The sequence below is a fragment of the Eurypyga helias genome, unplaced genomic scaffold (genome assembly GCF_000690775.1).
Source record: "Eurypyga helias isolate BGI_N326 unplaced genomic scaffold, ASM69077v1 scaffold3243, whole genome shotgun sequence".
Lineage (NCBI taxonomy): Eukaryota > Metazoa > Chordata > Aves > Eurypygiformes > Eurypygidae > Eurypyga > Eurypyga helias.
The window spans coordinates 25,586-46,249 of record NW_010241677.1 but is presented as its reverse complement, the minus strand read 5'-3'; the positions used below and the strand labels follow the sequence as shown (position 1 = coordinate 46,249).

At 37.0% G+C, this 20,664-nt stretch overlaps 1 protein-coding gene across 1 annotated transcript in view; it reads left to right on the top strand.

The window, feature by feature from the left end:
- Positions 1 to 2,238: 2,238 nt before the first annotated feature.
- Positions 2,239 to 20,664, top strand: part of LOC104507503 (WD repeat-containing protein 70-like) — a gene marked incomplete at its 5' end in the record, with an annotated part of 37,590 nt that continues 19,164 nt past the window's right edge. Inside the window, 3 exons of the mRNA XM_010148813.1 lie at positions 2,239 to 2,338; positions 8,679 to 8,763; positions 9,852 to 9,990. Coding sequence (XP_010147115.1) covers positions 2,239 to 2,338; positions 8,679 to 8,763; positions 9,852 to 9,990 — 324 coding nt within the window. The remainder of the gene's footprint in view (positions 2,339 to 8,678; positions 8,764 to 9,851; positions 9,991 to 20,664) is intronic.

The following is a 20,664-nucleotide window of genomic DNA, read 5'->3' as shown; positions in this document are numbered from 1 at the left end:
CTGAGGCCCAGCCAGTGGCCAGAGCTGGAGAGTCGGACAGAGATCGCACCAGGGTCAGTGCGAGCCGCAGTGAGCGAGAGCAGACAAGAGCCAACCAACGTGGCCCCTGGCCCACCTCCAACTTACATACTGAGCATGTTGGCTTATGGCATGAACTACCGCTTCCGTCAGTTTGGATCAGCCGTCCTCACTGTGTCCTCTCCCAGCTTCTTGTAGCGAAGAAGCTGGGAACACAGGCACAGCACCAGAAACCGAGGAAGTCCTTGACTTGGGACAAACGCTCTTCAGCAACAACTAAAACCACCGGTGTTACCAGTGCTTTCCCCGGGGCAAATCCACAGCATGGCCTCATACTAGCTACTGTGAAAAAAACTGTCCCAGCTAAAACCAGCACAATATGTTACCACATACTTGGAAAATTTTATGTAATTGGATGCATAAAATATGTTTCTTACTATGTATAAACACCCCCCACCAAAGACATACAGTTATAAACTGCAATCTGTTCAGGGAGTTTCTCCAGGATATGCGCAATTGGCTGGAAGTGACAGTAATTTCAAAACAAGTACTATGGCTGAATGTAGGCTCTGACATTCTAGCTCCAAATACTCTAGGCAGCATTTACTTGGGGTTTGAAGTACTCCTTGTTTGTTGTAGAGTCGTTTGTGGAGGGAATGACTTATGTGACTCCTTTCAAAACTTGACTACATCTGCACCCCAAAATAAGCTTGTAATCATTATTACTGTCATCACACACAGATTCTCTAGCTTTTCTACCGAATTTAGGACAAATATTTGAAAGGGTAAACAACATTAATTACTTGACTAACTTGGATCTTTTGCATACAAAACAACCCATACAAGAGCCTTAGTAAGCTGCATAGTCAAAAATTAGAAGATACAGTAACTGAGGATTCTTGTGCAAGCTTAATTCACTCTGTGTTTGCGTTTTATAATCACATCCTTCTTTTTTATTCTGTAGAACAGTGTCTTTTTTAATGTATAGATTGGATAGTGTTCACTAAACAGCTGCTTAGTATTTTTTCCTTTTACTGTTCAGGATGTGATTTTTAGATCTGACTTAACTGCGTGCCATTCAAACCTTCCTCTGAAAATATATGCTTCTATGCCTATTTTTCTATTTTACTTATCACTATGGTAATTAAAGGACTATGTTCACTAATTTGTCATCTTCCCCTCCCTGTGTGGAAGGGCATATTTTAATCCTCATTTTACAGATGGAAAGCTAAGATATAGTTACACAAGCAATGTTCGTTTCTTGAATGCTTAATTTTACAACTTTATGATTTAGTTTTATAATGGGAAAAGAGGACAAATGAGAAGTGTTTCCATTTCCTAGCTGTTAAAAAAGGAGTCAATCTGCCTCAAATTCTTTCATCTCTGTTGCCATGTTTTCCCTTTTCTTCCATTTTCCCTTATTGTGTATGAAAGGCATCTTGGTATCTTAGCTGATAGCTTTGTTTTCAGTTGGAAAGCAGGAAAACTTGATTTTACAGAAGTGCTGAGACAATTTGATGTTCCTCCTGGTTTTAGAATTTTTAGGAATTTACTAAATAGTGATGTAATAAATAAGAAATCAGTTCTATACAAGAACAAAATGTTAACTTGGAAGTGATTTCTGCCTTTCTCTGGGATTATTGAAAAATAGAAATAATTAAAAATAAACATACTTCCTTCCTAATCTTGAATTTTAGTGCAGCTAAATGGAACACAAGCCTCAGAATATCTGAGTTTTGGACTATTGTATAAGCCACGAATTCTAGCAGGCTTTAAATTTGGGAAAAGTAAATTCTTCCAGTCTTACTTTAAGTCCTTTCCAGTATATATATGTTGTAGTTTGGTATTTTTAGTAACTATAAGCCTGCTTAGGAGAATGTTGAGAACTCAACATGAATTTACCTCAACCAGGTGCAACTATCTTTATTCTTTATTGGGAGTTTTCCAAGACTGCTGATGCTATGTAAATGTGGGCTGTATAATTAAACCTATGAAAAAGTCGAATTTTGTATTCAAGATCTTAATATGAAAGCCTATTCTGAAATGTAAATATTTCTACAGCCTTCTAAAAACATTATGTATCTTCTGTACTTGCTAAAAGTGCAAGGTTTTCTGTTTAAATTTAGGAACAACAGCAGAGTACATAAAATGCTATAAAGAAATGTTTATCCTGTCCTGAAACAAGCAAATATTCTAATATTTTATTTGTTTGACAAACAGGTACACACAAAGTTCCACTGCAGGCAAGCCCATGCTCCAGGCACCGATACTTCATGCTTGACCTTTTCCTATGATGGTACCGTCCTTGCCAGCCGGGGAGGTAGGTGATTGAAAGAACCCTTTGATGTATTGAATCTAATACAGTTTTAACTTTAAGTAAAATGGTTTACTAAACAAACCATTTAAATCATATGATCATTAAATGTGGTTGTTTATGATGGAGGTAAGATGGTGAAATCAGAAACTAGTGATTTTTACCTGTAGTGTTTCACAGTTAACATCTTCTAATTTCATACACCATGCAATAATGTCTTTCTGAAAGTGCATTTTACAGCAGTTAGGTATTTTAAGCGAACTTTGCTGTTTCTGTTCTGTATCTGTCATCTTGTCTAGCATTAAGAGTACACCAAAAGTAAATTATAAGCTGAATTAAAAATAAAACAAGACCACTTTTGTTACTCAGTTCTTTCTGGTAAGATTACTATATCTCAGTAGCAGTATCTCTGTTCTGGAGTTATTAATTCCTCAATCAGCTTTCTTATACAATATTATTTTCTGTTCTAATTGAAATTTTAATCTAATTTATATTGCAAATATCAAGAGGTGATGACTGGAAATGAGTGGCCAAGATGTACTTGAATGGCAAAAAAATTTGAAATGTCTACAGGACAGGATAAAACCACTTGTTTTCTAAACTTCAGATAAAGCTTTTATAAAAAAAGGCTTAGAGAAGAGCACAAGTCTTGAGGAGGCAAAGGTATTTTGAAGACTCGCTCATCCCACTATTACGTGGAGGATGTTGTCTGCTAAAACAGCTTTTCATACAGAGATTTGTCTACCCAGTATTTTGCAGGCAGGTGCAGGCATACAATCCGAGCTGTCTGGATGGAAACCAGCTGTAACCAGAAGCTATGTGTATGCATTAGCATGGCCCCAAGGCCAAATAAACAGGCCTAGGGAGAAGCAGGATATGTCAGTGTCAGCTAACATTGTGCCGAACATATGTACAGGACATCTGGTCAGTTCGGTACATAGACAGAATGAGATTACATGTACGAAATACCGGGATAGCAGTATTCATAGACAGCAGAAACTCTGAAACAGGGAAATGTGCTTCCAAAGCTAAGAGGTGTAGGTTGCAATTGCTTTGTGTCCTCCCCCTGTCCCTGATGAATACAGTGGCACCTGTCCCTGATGAATACAGTGGCATTGGTGGCTTTTACAGCAATATGCAGCTCCTATTGGATGCTAGCTCTCTGACTTCTTTGTATGTCTTGCCACGTTTCTGAGATTCCAAACATTATGTTCCCCAGGTCACATCTTTTAGAGTAAGATGATGGTCGTCTTGACCTTGACGGTGTAGGCTTACTAGGGCACGCTAATGGCACTTGGATTGTTTCCTAACTGCTGTTCAGGGTCCTGGATCCAGAGTTGTACTGCCACTGTACTCATCATGGATGAGTCTGAAGTGTCTGAAGTTAAAACTCTCAGCCTTGCTGGTCCTTACTGAAACAGACGCTTTCTGTGTGCAGACCTTCTTCTCCATGGAAAGGAGATGCACCATCTGTCTTTCTGTTCTGGGATAAGTGAAATCCTGCATCTGGCAGTGTTGCCCTCGAAAAATTCACACAGGCATACTTCATATGGTTTAAAGAGAAACCTCAGCATGCTTTTAAATATTAAGAGCAAATAGGTTAATACTTCTGTGAGGAATATTCACTACCACTGTCTTGAAACCTCCATTTATGTAAAATCTCTTGTTTCGCATTTATAAATGTAGATCACATAAATGACCTTTCCTTATTTTTATTACATGTGACACTTCTACTTGCCTGCTCTTCCTCATCTGTCTCCAGAATCTGTGTCATGTTAAACCGGCTTTCACTTACTTACATTTTATCTACCATCCTCTGCTCTAAACTGTGTATAATGTTGGTTGTTTGCATAATGTAAGACAAGATGTAAATTCGGCCTTTCAGTGTGAATAAAAGTTCTACCTTTGCCTGGTGTACTAAAAAACCAAAGATCTCTGTGTGTGCTGAGCTAGAGAATAAGGCGGATTCATACCTTATTTTGGCTTGTTGGGTTAGTGCTCTAATATGAGTATTGCTTTGGATCTGTACCAGCAAAAGCAGATGTGGATCCAGCATTCATAGATTAGCACACCTGCCAAGTGCTGGGGATCAAAGAGAGGATAGTTGCTTGGGGAATGGGGACTCTCAGTGAAAGCCTGATAGCCTCTCCAGCATCTGATGTAGATTCAGTGTTGGATATGAGAGAGATGAGGCAGGGCTCAGCTGCAAGCACAAGGGAAAATTAAAAGCTAAGGAGCTGCTTATGAGAGTTCCCAGTCTTACTCTTGTTGGGTATTAGGTAGTAACTTGACAGAAACTTAAGAAAGTGATATTTTTACACACTTGTAACCATGAAAGTGATTTTTTTCTAAATACAGTGAAGATAGTATTTGGGGAGCATTTCCTTAGTTTAGCAGTGAGAAGTTAAGCATTAGGACTGGACTTGGGGTCATGTTATAAAAATTGTAAAAAAACTTAATTTGACTCTTGCTATGTACAGAATTTATGGATTTAGTTTTTGTCATAATATGAAGCAATGACTCCATTAATTACATGAATCTCATGATAGCTATTAGTCTGATGATTCATTTATTTTCTGTGGTATGTAAAGTGTGCAGACTCAATGCCATCTTAATTGGTGAATTTAAATTGGAAAATAAGTTCACCGTAGTTAAACCCAAGAAAAACATATTCACATCTAAGCCTGTCAGACAGTTTATGCAGGTAAATGCTTTCTTTTGAGCTCAAAAAATAATGTTTTGATTTTGTGGGGGTCTTTTTTTGGGTTTTTATTTTGATGTGGGGTTTTTTGGTTTTGTTTGTTTGGGGTTTTTTGTGTTTTGTTTTTTGGTTTGTTTTTAGTTTTAGCTGTATTTCTATTTTAACAATGTTCTTGAGGAAAAATAAAATGTTTGATTTTGAAGGTGGTTTAAAAGGTAGAAACGCCTTGAGTACATTTTTCTGTATACTCAAGGATCATCCAGCAGCATATGTAGAGTAATAATGTATTGTTCTTCATGGTAAATACAAACATTGGTAATTCTAAAATACCAATGGTTTTAGGATGAATAGTATTTCTCAGGAGCTGAACACTGATGATAATTTCAAAGAATGCCAAAAATGCTTTTCTTATCTTTAATAGGCATAATCAACTTTTGTAACACTTTGAACTAAAATGGCTTTCTCAAAGACTTCTGGTATCCTTCACTTCCATATCTTTAGAGAGGATGATGCACTTAAATACTTGGCCAGGCTGGTGTGGATGCAGGTGGTGGTGAGAGCTGTGACACATGCAAGTGCAGATTCCCCAGTTTGTGACTTCCTAAGGCCTTATCTGGGAGTGAGGGTGGTCCTGACCTGCGGTGCCCCTGCAGCACTGTTGTAGCTCTTCTTGCAGAACCGGTGCAGAATGCAGAAGCGGATGCCTTGTTCTGTAAGGAGCCTCTCCTCATGTAGGTAGTGTAAGTCTTTACAGAAAGGCTCAGAGTTAATGCACTCCATTATAGTAAGCCTTGTTATGCTATGTTTTTCCTATGCTGTACTTTCTTCTTTAAATTCTCATTTCCTAGGTTTCTTTGCTTTCCCCAATCTTTGTGAATTTCTGTCCTTAAGCTTTGCTTTCAAAACAGGAGTCCTTTAACATAGGAGCTTCTTGAAGGGTGTTGCTGACTTTAGGGGGCCTTGAGTTTCTGGCAGCACTTTTGGGCCGTTTGCATCCATGTACATGTCTTCCTGGTCAGTATCTTCTGAAAAGGGGAAAAAAAAGAAAAAAAATGGATAAAATCTTTGTAATATCAATGCGTTGGCCTCAACTAAAAGCTGTTTGCAAAATGCCTATCCTGGTTCACCAAAGACTGTTTCTCTGGGACCTAGTTGTTACCTCTTGATAAATCCAGTGCTCATACCATTGGCATAATGGTGTCTGACCTGATCATATATTGACTAGAGCCTGTTTGTTGATCCTTCTTATCCTTCTTATTAAAATGGAAAAGAATAGAGTATGAAATGCTACTAGAAATGCTATAAAAGCTTTTAATAATCCTGCCAGGCTTTGGAGAAGCCTGCCATCAAGAAAAATATTGAATGATCTATTTTGACTATTTTGAATGCTTCACGCTGAATCACAAAGTTTTATATGTTTTTGTTTAAAGGTAACTATTTTTGTCCATGTATGAAGCAATTAAAAATAGATCAGTACTGCTGCAGTTGTCATAAAGAAGCCCCTTAAAGCATTGATGGAAGGATGGTACTGCAAAAATTCCTTGGTGTGGTGGAAAGTTAATATGTCTGTTTTCATAGTGACAGTGATTTCCACTCCAGATCAAGATTAAATTCAAGAACCAGTATCATACTTGCAACACAGAAAATTTTAACTAGAAAAAGTTAATTTGGGCAAATTTGTAATGGTGGTAGAGTTTCACAGAATTGACCAAGTGATTCTACTAGGATTTCTCACTTTCCAAATACCTACCAACTATTTCTACACAGTTTAAGACAGCGTTGACTTGAAATCAACCACAACTTTTAGAGTCCTTCTAGAGTCTTCTATTCTTTAAACCAGCAGTTTACTTATTTTTGCTTGGGTTAGCAGAAGAGCTATAGCTAAATGTTTGACTGTATCTCTCCTGCTAAAGCCTGGCAGGACTACAACTTGAAGATCATGTCAAGGCTCATTCCACTGGGAACAGAACTGCCTTGGCTGCTAGCCTTAGATCTGTCCCTATCTGGGAGATTTGCAGAGTGACCAATTTATATTCTTTGCATATATTGTAAAGTGCTGGTGCATACATAACATCTCACTGATAAGTGTTTTTTTGTTGAGGGTGGGAGGGAAAAGGGAGAGTTCATATTACAAGACTGAATGCTTTGAAGTGCTTGGGGTGGAGTTTAATGGGAAAAAATAAGATTCCCAAAATAGGGACTCAACATTTTTCTCTTGTAATTTTTTAGTTTCTCAATGAATAAAAATATACTTTGTCCTAGACATCATTTAGTTAAGTTGTCCACTTCATAAAAATATTTTGTAGTAAGGAGTTATCCTAGTCTTTAATATAAACCCACATGATATACGAGGCCACACATTACTACATTCCCTGTAAAGGGTACTGCTGTTCTTGATTTCTTTTGTTATAGCATGTTAAAAAAACCAAACCAAACCAAAAAACCCCACAACATTTTATTTACAAGGCCTCCATTAAGCTCTTTATCTCAAAGGCTGTGTATCCACAAAATAATTTTAGACAACAAAATTACTTCTCTGCAAGCTTTGGTCTTTGGGAGGAAGCAGATCTGTGGATTACCAATCACTTGCTGCCTTTTCCTCCTAGGTCAGGAATAACTTATAACTTTATGACTAAAATCTCTAGATAACTTTTTGAATAGAGTTGTTCTTTGATATTCTTTCTTTTCATCCTTGAAAAGAAAGGGTGAAAGGGTGAGATGGACTGATGTCAAATGCAAGGAGATGTCTAGGTGCCTAAGTGGAGTGCTTCAAAGTGCAAGTTTTGTAGGTTGTCTCATGCTGGATATGTATCTGAGAGGGATGATCAGCAGAGATGTACATCTCTCTCAGAATAACTAAGTAATCTTTCTTTTTTTTCCTGTTCTCACTTTGTTAATATAACTTTTCAAAAAGGAATAAACAGCCTGACTTTTACTGGCCTGCAGTCACACCATGTTTATCAAACACAGATGAGAATTGCTATAAATGTCTTGCTGTGACCTCGATTTTGGCTTTTATGGCCAAAGATGGTGTGGAGGGGTGTGAAAAGGATTCATTATAGCAAGTGTGGATTTGCTTGCTTCCCTTCTCCCCCTTTCCCAAAGATTTCTGACTGATTCCAGGGCCTGTTCTCCATACTGACATTGCAGTTTCTTGCTCTTTGCCCCCTAAAGAACGGGGAAGACTTCATGTGTCTTCCATTCATCTTGATCATTTTTTCAGGGCAGGTAGAAACCAGACACCTAAAACTTGTTTCATTTTTGACCTAGGCCATCCATGGCAACACTTTAATTTATTTTGTTATCTTAAAAGTGAAATTCACTCCTACTAGCAAAGCACCAATGCTCACAAACACAGAAATTACTAGTTTTTGTGGAATCTGATTCCACTCTGGATAATAGTTCTTGGTAAGAGGGATTGCCATGGTGGAGTTGAGCCACTAAGGAGAAGTTTCTGATCAGCTGGAGTGCAGCGGGTGGAATTTCTCATCCTTACGCTTTTGTAGTCATTTAGGGACAAAAACCTTACAAACTATCCCCATTTTGAATGCTTCTACTGTATCATCCTGTTCTTTTTGTGTCTGAATTAGAGGATGAAATTTTCTACACGTCTGAATTCTTAACTTAAATTCTTTTGTTTCATAGGAGATGATACTTTAAAGATATGGGATATAAGGCAATTTAAAAAGCCTCTTAATTCAGCAGAAGGACTGCCCAGCTTCTTTCCGATGTAAGTACTCTAATTTATTCTAGCCAGTAGAAATAGCAGAGCTGTGCTGAACAGGAGGGAGTCTACTGGAGTTCTCAGTTCTTACTAGGTCGGAACTGTGCAGGAAGGACTGCCCAGGATGGACTGTGCAATAAGGACTCTTGGCTATTTTAGAACCTCATGTTGCTTTAAAATAACTCTTGGGTTTTGTGATAATCTATAGATAGCTTTGCTTGTTTTATACCATTTTTCTCTCTCATATGTCTTATGTCTAATTAGATTAGCAGTTTTTCAGGAGGAGGCCAGTTCATTCATTGCCTTATGTTTGTGTAATGAGATATATAAGTAATCCTCATTCTTATTTTGTCTATGATTAATAAAAGAAGAGCTGGATTGAAAAGTAGACATAACACGTGTGCATGGTACAAATTCAGGTTATGATGTTAGAAGTGCTGATGACTGTGTTCTTTGGTACTAAAATAGTGTACTGCATAGTGCTAAGTATTTTATTTAATATTTTTATTGGTTTTACCTGTATTTCTATAGTTGTAGCACAGCCAAATCCAACTTGAAGGACAGTTCATACTTTTGAAATAAGATCTTAGAAAGGCAGGTCATGGACAGCTCAGTCTTGATGGTAATTCATAGCATAGAGGAAAAATAAACAGAGAAATGCTTTTGGCCACTGGATATACACTACCTTGCACCACTGAAGTATGTGTCATCAGCACAAACAGATTTCATGATTGATTTTTTTTTTTTTTGGTTCTTAATGAAGATGACCCAATTTTGAAAATACTTTTTGTTTGTTTGTTTCTCATATTGAAAAGTTTACAAGACTTTTGAGTGAAGGAGAATTCTGTTGGGAGGTTGTTTTTTTTTTATTCGATCTGCCAGTTTTGTACATTCTGTGCACAGCTGTAATTGTACATGTTAACTATGGCTGATAACTGTAGTAATAGATGACAGCTGACAAGATTTTTTTTTTAAAAGCTTTGTCTTGAAAGAAATAACAAATAGGGTTATTTTTAAGGAATTCAATTTATATATAAGCTCCCTACGCATTAATTACTGATTTGCTTAGTATGATGATTTGTTTTCTTCAACAGGACAGATTGTTGTTTCAGCCCAGATGATAAAATACTCGTCACAGGGACCTCTGTGAAGAAAGGTGGCGGCAGTGGGAAGCTCTTTTTCTTTTATCGGGAGACATTCCAGAAGCTGTATGAGATAGAAGTTACAGATGCGGTATGTATTTTAGTTTTGTTCTGTCAACTGTTCAAAAGATGAATGAAATAATATTCATACGCTTTTCTCCCTTATACAGCTAGTGACCTACTAACACTACTGTAATTTTCCTACTCTATATTTAAGAGAGTGGTAGAGTGGTGTGAATAGGTGTTACTCTCAGTTAAAAAGAAGTATCTTGTGACAAGGTGTTTAAGCACAAGGAGATCCCTGCTTTGTATTAGTGTTGTGTTTCTCAAGGTTTTCTGTGAACCCTTCTAGATCTATGAAGTGAGGCAGGAATCCTAAAATTCTTACATATTTGTGCTGTTTTACTCTACCAGTTGTCATGATGACATGTCGTGTTGTGAGAAAACTCCTACTTGTCCCTTAAATTAGACTTGTGGTTACTGTAGAAGGTATTTCAATGGACACTGGCCTGCATAAATGCAACAATTACCTGGTATAAGGAAGACATCATTGGGAATCCCTCTGTCAAAAATACCATTCTCACCAGTAATATAAAAACCTCAAATTTTGAATCTGTAATACAGAAGAGTCTGTCTGTGACTTGAACTGCCTACCTATTCCCCCGTATAGAAGAAGCAGCTTAAGGTCGTTGTTGAAAAAAGGTCATTTCGCTCTTCAGCTGTACACAAGTAAGCTTAAAGATTGTAACAAACAGGAGTGCGAGAAATTAGAAAAGAATTACCACTGTTTATCTATGGCAACGTATGCCTAAATCTCATTAATTGTTCCAGTCTGTCAGATAGCAGCTTTGTCACTTCGTTTTAGGATATTGTTTTCTCCATCTTCACTTTTCTTAACCCAGCACAGCAGTGTCTTCCTAGCACAGCAGACCACAACCCTTTGTGCTGGAGATCATTTATACAGAGTTTACATTTGTATTTACCTTGTTTTCAAATCCCATTTTCTCTTCTAATTCATCCTAAAGCAAAATCTGCTTATGGATGCATTCATTACACCATCATTTCTGTGGCAGCAGTCTTGAAAATCAGAAATGCAGAATTCATGTCAAAGCAGAATGCATGTGTTTTTCCTGGAGGGGGGAGAAAAAAAACCACTGGTTTTATTTCATACATATATTCTAAATACAGGTTTTATATGATATTGAGAGTTTTATTTAGGACTAAAGAATTGCTCCCCAGATAGCATAAATTGGATTTTAAATTCTTCTCCTAAAGAACATACCAAACCTCAACATAACTCATAGGGATTTCTAGTGTAGTGTGGTGGTTTTGGTTTTTGGGGTTTTTTTAACCTTTTTCTGAGACAAAGCATGAATGCCTCAGTATCCTCTCTGAAACTTTATGACAGAGAAAACAACTGCATAACATAAAGTACAAGAGTTAGGTTGTTGTGAGAGCTCTTCTGGCCTAGGGCACAGGAAACAAAATAGCTTAGAAATTCCATTCACAATGAATTTGGATTCCTAAGAGCTAGGTGTCTGGATGTGGTCATGATGGCATCTGCATTTGGTGCTGGTGAAGTAACAGTGTACAAAAACTTCAACTGAGCTATAATACTGAAAGAAAGAGAATCTTGTCCTGTGTGTCTGAAAGAAATTAAATATTGAGAATTACAGCTCACCAACCTACCTGTTTTGCATTCAAAGGAAATAAAATTTTAATTGGCTAACTTTTTCTCCCAGAAAAACAGTGTGCTCGTTCTCTGAAATAGAGGGTCTCTTTACCTGCTGAGGTAGATAATGCTACAGGAGAGTCCAGAAAAAATGTTTTGCTATCAGTTTCTCTCAGGACTGAGAGGTAAAGTCCTGTTCTTCTGCTTCAGTATGCAAGAGACATGGAGTTGAGAACCAACAGTAGGAAATTGTTAGAAAAACAAAATTAGGGGTCAGTAAGCAACTTCACTGGGGCCACTCACATAGTAAAATTTTAAGTGTGTGTACAAATCTCAGCAGGATCATTATTTTATGCTATAAATTTATATAGGTGCTGATATTTATATGGTACTTTTTAAGACTGTAGTAAATTACTGTTGTCCGTAGAGTTTTACTGCTGCTGTTTTTCTTCATTTGTTGTTACAAAATTTAAGACTGTCATTCTCCTGCTTTCAATATAATGGATCAAATGCAAGTAATAGAAATAATAGGTGAAGAATTGAGACTCGTAAGTGCTGGTCTATCTTACGGCACAATTTTAGTGAGCCAGCGTTAATAATACCTCTGCAGTCAGTCTGACTAGCTTCCAGCTTTGACATTACACGTCTAAGAAAAACACAGTTAAGCTTATCAACCTGAATCTAAAACAAGAAAAATTAATCTCGTTTGTCTCAAATTGCAGTGTTTGAAATATATACACATAAAGAAATGCTAAAACCAAAATAATTTTCAAGAAGCTGGCTTTTGTATTTCGTAAGCAGTACCTGCTGTTTATTGGAAAGATCATTGGCCTGTATGTTAGTAGATTAGTATCTTGTGTGTAGTTTATCAAATAATTTTTTCAACAGTGCAGTAATTACTTGCTTTCTATAAACATCTTTCCTAGTTTCCGTTTTTTCCTTATTCTCTTAAAAATGCTGGTAGCAGTGTAATTAAAGGCAAAAACATAATGTTTTCTGAGACTTCAGGGGTTTTTTGTACCCAAATAGCAAACTTTTTCACCTTTTTTATGTTATCTAGTGCTTAAATACGTAATTTCAATGCTTCTGGTTTGGATTTTTTAGGTGTTGTATGGATGAGGTTACACTATGCCCATATCTGGAGTCAAATCACATATACACCTGTATGTATCTCTGGAAAGAGCTTGATCTGCGCTCATTCCTCATGAAAACAATTTCAGTGATTTCAGCTGGATTTAGTCCAGATTGCTAAAGGGCTTCATTAGTCATTTTTTTCAAATATAAAATAAAAATAGTAAGACTTCTTGAGGTAGAATATATATAATCAGAATAAAAGAAAATCTACTGTGAAGAGAACACATATACTACTAATGTCTTACTTTCTTAATTTCACAAGGATTTTTTGAAGGAAATGCTGGTAAGCTTGGAAAATTGAAAAACACTGAAGAGCAGTAAACATTATCTTAAACCTCCTTGGTAAATAGCCAGTGTAATTGGCCTGTGAATGAACTCAGGGGATAATGGGAAAATATTTAATGAGAATGTTTGACCAAAGCAGGGTCTGGCATTCCTTTCCATCATACCACACAAACCCTTTTTCACCTTTTCTTTCAAGTTTTCATGGGAAAACCCATTACTTTTTCAGAGCTGCTGGAGTGAAACCTTTTGGTTTTACTAGTGGACTAAGAGTCTGATTAGTCTCTGCTGTTGTGTCTGGGTACAGAATCTTAATTTGCTTTTCATTTCATGTATTAGTTTTGGGGTTTTTTGTTTTCTTTTGTGGTTTGTTTTTGTTTGTTTGTTTTTAAGTCACAGTCTTGTGGCTAAACTAGTGACTATGTGGTTGTGTCCACTATTGAGTGCTATCCCACCATGCAGGCATTGGTATTTCTCTAGAACTCAAGCTTCATGGATAAAAAACAATACTTCCTGCAGAAAAACTAAATAAATGTTAAAAGATGTGCAGACCATGGGCTCCATCTCTGGCCAGTAGCGGTGTGCCAGAAGGAGGAGGTGTGAACAGGGCAAATGCACAGTGATGCTTCTCTGACTATCCTGTTCTGACTCCGTCGATCTGTCACTTAGAGATATCTTGATGCAGACATAGGAATTTTGCAATTAACAGCACTTAGTGATTTTTCTTCCGTGAGTTTATCAAGGAGTGGAATTACCCATGTTACAGGTTACTGGCAGGGTCACTTACTGCAGATAAGATCAAAACGCAGGGGTGGGAGCTCCTGCCTCCCCCAGTGTCATAAGGAAGCTGGTGCTCCATATGCCGCATTTCAGCCTTACTCTGGCTCAGCATGTGCAGGTGTGATTGGAAATGATGAGAGCTTTGTACTGTGACCATAGTTCTGTATGCTAAACTGTACAGAATTCCTCTCTTTAACAAGAACTGAATTTCAGAAAATCCTGCCAGGCACGTGCAGCTTTTCCGTAGTTTCTCTGTCTCTGTTTTTTCGGTCTTGACAGTGTTATCTGTGAATTGTTCTTTTGCTCTCACCTCAAATAGCCATAAGAAAATATTGATATTAAACTTTCCTAATTTTAACAGTTAACACTTACTTGATATGAAAGATTTATAATTGCATGCGGAATGTTTCTTCACTCTATTTAGATGGATGAGGAGCCCTAAATAGATGTCTGGAAATTTAACTGCTAGAAGAGGGATACAAAGGGTACACACAGAAACTTAGTCCATTGCCTTTCCTTTCCTCAGGTAGTATGAGAGGAAGGAAGACCTGTAGCTGCTTTGGGATGAGGTCTCATCTTTTTGGGATGTCTGTAACTGCACTCCCTTTCTGGAATGGAGATATCAATTGTCAGATGCACATCAGGGAGGGCTTACTCTTAATTCGTGGTTTGGTTATGCAAGTATGAGATCTTCATGGGAACCCATTATAAATACCCAGTGCATGGGAAACAGAGTTGGGTACACCACATTTTCCCCAATGTCAATTTAATTTAAAATAGCTGTGGATAGCCACTTGAATCACTCTCACATGTCTGTCATACGTTTAGCTGGTTCAGACAGGTCACCCAGTAGTTATCCTTATTACAGACAAGATTGATTTTGGCAGAGGTAGAGCAGTCATTTTCCCCATATGGTAAGGAGAAGTAGTACACCCCGTTACTGCCAAGCAACAGTGGGCACTGTGGTGGGGGGTGGGGGTGGGGAAGTTGTACAATTACAGAAAGGGCTATTTTTAAATGAAAATGAATCTAATTATTTAATTTAACAATTACCAAAGCTGATGAAATTGTGTACATTATAAAATGGGATGTGCAGGTTTTTAAAATACCCCACAGGTTTTTGTAGGTAAGCAACCATCCAAAGAGATTTATGGTTGGTTTGGTAAATCTGTTTCTGTCAGGAGGATTCTTAAATTTTTTCTTAGTTTCTCAAATGTAAGCAAAAGTTAAATTATTTAATACTTTTGAAAATACCTCTAAGGGATGTTTCAGGAAGGTCTTCTGAGACAAGCTATAAATAAAGCTTCTTTTTAGATTAAAGACTGAAAAGGAAAGAAGGAATAAGGAATATGAAACTTCCAGCATCCTTTATGCACAGTTGATATAGGATTGCAGTATTTCTTTCCTTGACCTCAAATGATATCATTTACTATTTATGAAGTGCAGTAATATAGTAAAGGGCTTTTCCACTGTGGCCCATTTCACTAAGATTTAAAGCTTTTGAATTTAAGAAAAATAAATTCTTTCAACTTCTGGAAGAGATCATCATGCTACGTTTGGGGGGGTTTTTTAAGCCATTTACTTTATTTGAAGGGAAAGTCTTCATTTTCCACAATAAGGAAGTAGATACAATATTTAAGGTCCAGGCATTTTTTGTGCTGATTGAAGTAAAAAAGAGTCTGATATACAGAGTGAATCACAGGAATGTGTTTTCTTTTATAGTGAGGTAACTTGTCATGTTTATTCTCTGCTTTCATATTTGTAAAGACAATGTGGTTCTTCCCATCATATATCCTGCAGCAACTTTGTACTTTGTTTTAGAGGAGCTATCGCTAGAGGCTTGAGTTATGCAAAAGAAATCAACCCATGCAGGTTTCCTAACTGTAATGGGGAGTGGGGGTTATATGTGAAGTTGTCTTAGTTTTGCAATATACTGTGATGAAAATGTGGCTGTAATTTTAACAGAACAGGTGCTTGAAAATGCCCTGTGTTGAAATTACAAGGAAACGTTTGCCACCTTCATTCAGTCACTTTTTCTATTCATCAAAAAAAGGAAAGTTGTTCAGTGGTTCAACTCACTTTTAAGGATATATTTTATAGCTGTACCTTGAAAGGTAAGTGATACAGCATTGCTGTCCATATGTTCTATATTGAGATCCTGCTTTAAATTATTGGCCTCTGAAAATGTTTTTAGGATACTTCTGGTTTCTACATAAAAAATTGTCAATTTTATCCATTTCTGGTCCCTTTTCTATTGAATGTTTCCACACATTTTCTAAGCTATGTTTCACGAGGGAAAAACATTAGTGTTGTTTCCTCTACTACTGTATTCTCATGAGTATTTTAAATCTAATGATAGTAGGTCAATGCATTCTAGATATTCCCTAACCTCCCACTTTATTTATTGTAGTTGGCTCTTTTCCTTGGAAGAGCTCCAAGGGAATCTCAAAACTGAAGATATTTGCCACTGGGGTTTAAAGTAGATTTTTAATATAATATTAGTATAATTTTATCGTGTGAGCAGCCTTTTTTTTTTTTTTTTTGGATCAGAGCATGCATAGTATCAACATCAGTGTTAACCATCTTTTTGCTCAAAAGAAAAAACAAGGTGCAAGCAAACTGGTAGCATTTATAAGTGTTACTCTATCTATGGGTTTTCCTTTCTTCTGGTCGGTGGGTGCATCGAGGGGGCAGACCAGCCTTTCCCAGATACAGCAGTATGGCAAGCCAAGTCGTTGGCTTTTGGATCACCACTGTGCTTGAAGACACCAGCAGAAGGAGATTGGAGTGTGCAGTGGGGTTAATGTTGTCTCTGAATCTTTTTGTGATTCTTAAAGCAGAACTTCTGTTGTTCTTGGAGGAGTGCAGATACAACGTAGCTGACGTTTCATGCAGATCTGCAGAGAAATCAAAGTGACTGTGCAAGGAAAGACTTACCTATATACAAGCCTTTATCAGTTCATTTTACTTTCCATTCTGTATGTCAACCATCATTATTCACGATCCTTTATTGTTATGTAGAAATAGTGGTATTTCTGCAGGTAAGATTGTCATTAGCTTAAGATTTGAATACTGAGTTTCTGATTTTTTTTTTTTATTTTTTTTTTTTAGTATTTTCCCTGTGAATTGCAGTTGTATAGAATTGGAAAGAAAAATAGCTCTTTGTGTATTTGGGGAAAAATGTGCTGCTGCCTTTGGGGGAAATGTGCTGAAACATTTGCTTAACTCTTTTAGGCCTGTTTCTGAACTATGAGTGCATGAGAGGGAGGAAATAAGTGTTTCCTGTTAAAGCTTTCAGATCTTGAGGACAGGCAGGAGTCACTCTGCTGCCTCGAAGTTAGAATGCTTAACAGGCCTTTCTTGCAGCCCAGCACTGTAAGATTTTTAGTATATTTTGAGGCATTTTCCTCTGTTTTGACAAGTAATGTATGCATTCTTGCTGGGATGTATTTCATAAGCAGTTGTGGAGAAGTTTTCAGCCTATGAAAACTGTTGGCCGCTTCAAACATGTCCATGAAGGTCTGTAGAAAGATTAGATTTGTATCCCCTGTACAACACTGTAAGTATCTGAAGCTTCTGAATGGTTCCACACCTTCATTATAAAACCAAAAACCCTGAAAGCCACTGCTTTAATATTTTTCCTAATTAAAGTTGTTTAAAAGCAGCAGTAGCCAAACTGCGATGAGGAACAATTCTTGACAGATTTTTTTTTTTTTTTTTTTTGGTGGTAGTGATAAGCTGTCTTTAGCTGAGAGCAGCCAAATATTTTAATGTTTTATTTAAAGACAAAGAAATCCTTTGAAATAAGTACAGCTTTTTCTGAAATTCTGTCTACTCTTCCCTTCTCTCCTTGGAAGATGTGTTGCTCAAGTCCAGTGGACTTAATATTGTGCAGGTTCCAGAACTATAGAAGATTAAGATGGAAGGCACACTGAGATTTGGACCATCATGCCAGCATAAGCTTGAAATTGCTTATCCCTCTCAAATACAAAGATAATGTAATGGAACTGTAGGCTTAGGTAGTGGGTAACAATAATTTGAAAGGTAATAACTGTTTATTAAAAAAAATAAAACAACTAATAAGCAGTAAGGCTTCCTAAGTAGTATTGCTTAAGTATATTTTAAGCCCCTACTTGTTTAAAGATACTGCATTGCACAGGCGGTTCTTCACCATGAATATGTAGGGTTTTACAGGAGAAAAGACAGAATAGATGTGCCAAATAAACTAGTTGTGTGCATATTTGTACTGATTTTGACAAACTGGTGGGTTTTTTTTCCAGCAATGTTTGAATTTGTAAAAATTATCTAAGATAAATACTCAGTGTAGTCAGAAAAGCCCCATTTGTGCACACTGCTGGTGACCTGTCTTTACAGAGTCCACAGCTACTGTCAGAATTTTACGTGTTCGCTGTTTTCCCTGCTGACATGCTGCTTATCTGGCTGTCTGGAGAGCCAAGCGCAGCAAAACCAAGCAGTGCTGTTCAAACAGAACCCATCACATACCGTCATGGCCACTGAAGCAAAGCTTGCACGTAGGAAAGAGAGAAGGTTTGTTTAAGTTTTTCTTTTCCTAACTGAAAATATTTTCTTAGAGGAGCAGCTCTTGCTGTCACTTTTTTATTGTATAGCTTCAGAACAGATTCTGAAGGTATTATTTATTAGATTGTAGGTTAGGAAAGGGCTAAGCAAGAAGGTCAAACATGGGCTGTGTTTTTTTCCTATTTTATCCCCATTCAGTTGTTAAGTGTCTCCAGAGCTAGCCCTGATCTTTCAGGTTAAGATTCTAAAGATTTGTTGGACAGTTTTAGGAGTTTGTATCTGCTGTATTCTTTCTGCACTAAGAATATTTAATTTGGCTTTCAGGATGCTTTATCCTTGAACAGGAGAGTTTTATGTTAGTAGCACAACATGCTGTAATATAGATCCTTGTTGGTTTTGTGTTTTTTCTTATATAGTTATTTTGGCCATTACAGGCTGCAGGAATTCACCTGACCAAATATAGATGTCTACAGCTGATCCAGTCACCCTAGGCTCCTTTTCTAATCAACAGAGAAAAATAAACAGATCCAGACTGTTTTTATTTCATCTGGAAATAGATATCTAGAAAAGGTTAGCAGAAGGCCACTGTAAAATGCTTTTTTTCTCTCTGTTAACTGTTAAGGGAGGTGAATGTTTGTAGGCATTGAAAGAGTACACCTCTGAAGATTAGAAATGTAGGCATGCTAAGTTTGGTGAGATAAGTCCCACCTAAAATCTTTGCTTCTCTCCATTGATGTTTATTCTGTCCTGCTAAAGCACCGGGATATTTCATGTCTTGTGCTCTGACCTTGCCAATAGCGAAGTAGGAGACAATGGCTTACTTTTGCACTTGTTTCTACTGATTTAAGGGTTTATGACTGTAGGCAGTTTACTGGAAAACAGCCTGCCACTCTGTGAAGGGACTGTGCTAGCTGAGAGTCAGGTCTAACCTCTTCCACTTGCACCTGATTTCCAAACATGACTGTCAAAACTTCAGGAACTTTACCTAAATTTTAACAAACTTTCTTTTTTTTAATCAGTGGAAACACATGAAGGAAACATCAAAATGAATTCTTGCTTTAACAGTTAGAGTTGTATGAAAGCCTAGGATTAGCATGTTCTTTCCCTTTACATTTTTACTATTTTACTCCGGAATAAGAGTATTTTTTCCTAGTGGTAATACGCAAGGAAATGACTTCTGCTTTTCTAGCTTACAAGTAGGATGTTGTCAGCACACTCACCACAGAGACAGTACTAATGTTAGCTTTGTGTCAGCATCATTCAGTAGAGATTTCTACCCTCTCAGGGTTGTTTCTCTAAGTGTGAAAGTAGATAGATGCATAGATAGATGCATCTTGTCCATTTACCAGTTTTGTTTATATGTACTTTGAGTTACACAGTTTTTGCTAATAGCAAACATTATGTCTAATAGCAGACATTAATTTGGTGAACTTAGCTCAAATGTCTGATAGCTGCAGATAACTGAATAATCAGTTCTGGTATTTCGGACCAAATGTGTAAGCAGGCTGAGAGTTGAGAACAGTCAGAGAAGAATGAAAGGTGGTACCTGAAGTGAAGGAAAAATTGAAAAGGTTTATTCCAAAATTGTGGAACTAATATGGAAGAATGTTTGTCTTTCCTCTTCCATGAGTAGCAGGAGGAGCTTTACTAATGAACTTGAAAAAGCTGATACATTGTCTGAAAATACACTTCACATGGATTATTCATTTTCATACACAAACGCATGGTGTTTAACCTTAAAAGAAGGGGTTGTTTCAAAAACAAACAAACAAAAAAACCACCACCAAACAAAACAATAGCTGATTGAGAAGCAGTAAGACCTTCTGAAGGAGGAAATAGAACATCATTGTAAAATATGGCCCAGTCTAATTTACTTTCCATTTTGAAGTAGCAAGGAAAGAATATAGTCTTGTTGACTATTGACTAAGTGCTGCAAAAGTGTATGGTGATTCCTATTTATGTCAAAACTATTAAAGGCCTTCAAATATTTTGGAAAATGATGAAACTTGATATCATGCTAGTCTTGCAGCAAATAATGACCTCCATATTCCATTAGATCAGTATATGAATACACACATACATGGATGTTTAATAAGATGATGCTAACAACAAAAGATCAGCTATTGTCTTGGGGTTTGTATACGTATAAAGGTAGCTACATTTTGCTGGATACCAGTCAAAATTTCAACTGAAATGCAAGATATAAGAAATCAGTGCTTTTGTTACAGCCTCAGACATGTAAAATGTTAGTACAGGAATACAAAAAGACAATGATGGAGGGAGACTTAAATTTTCTCAGCCGTCCTGCAGCAGAATGAAAGAAGATAGAGGTGAATAATGCTTTCAGTTGACGCTCTT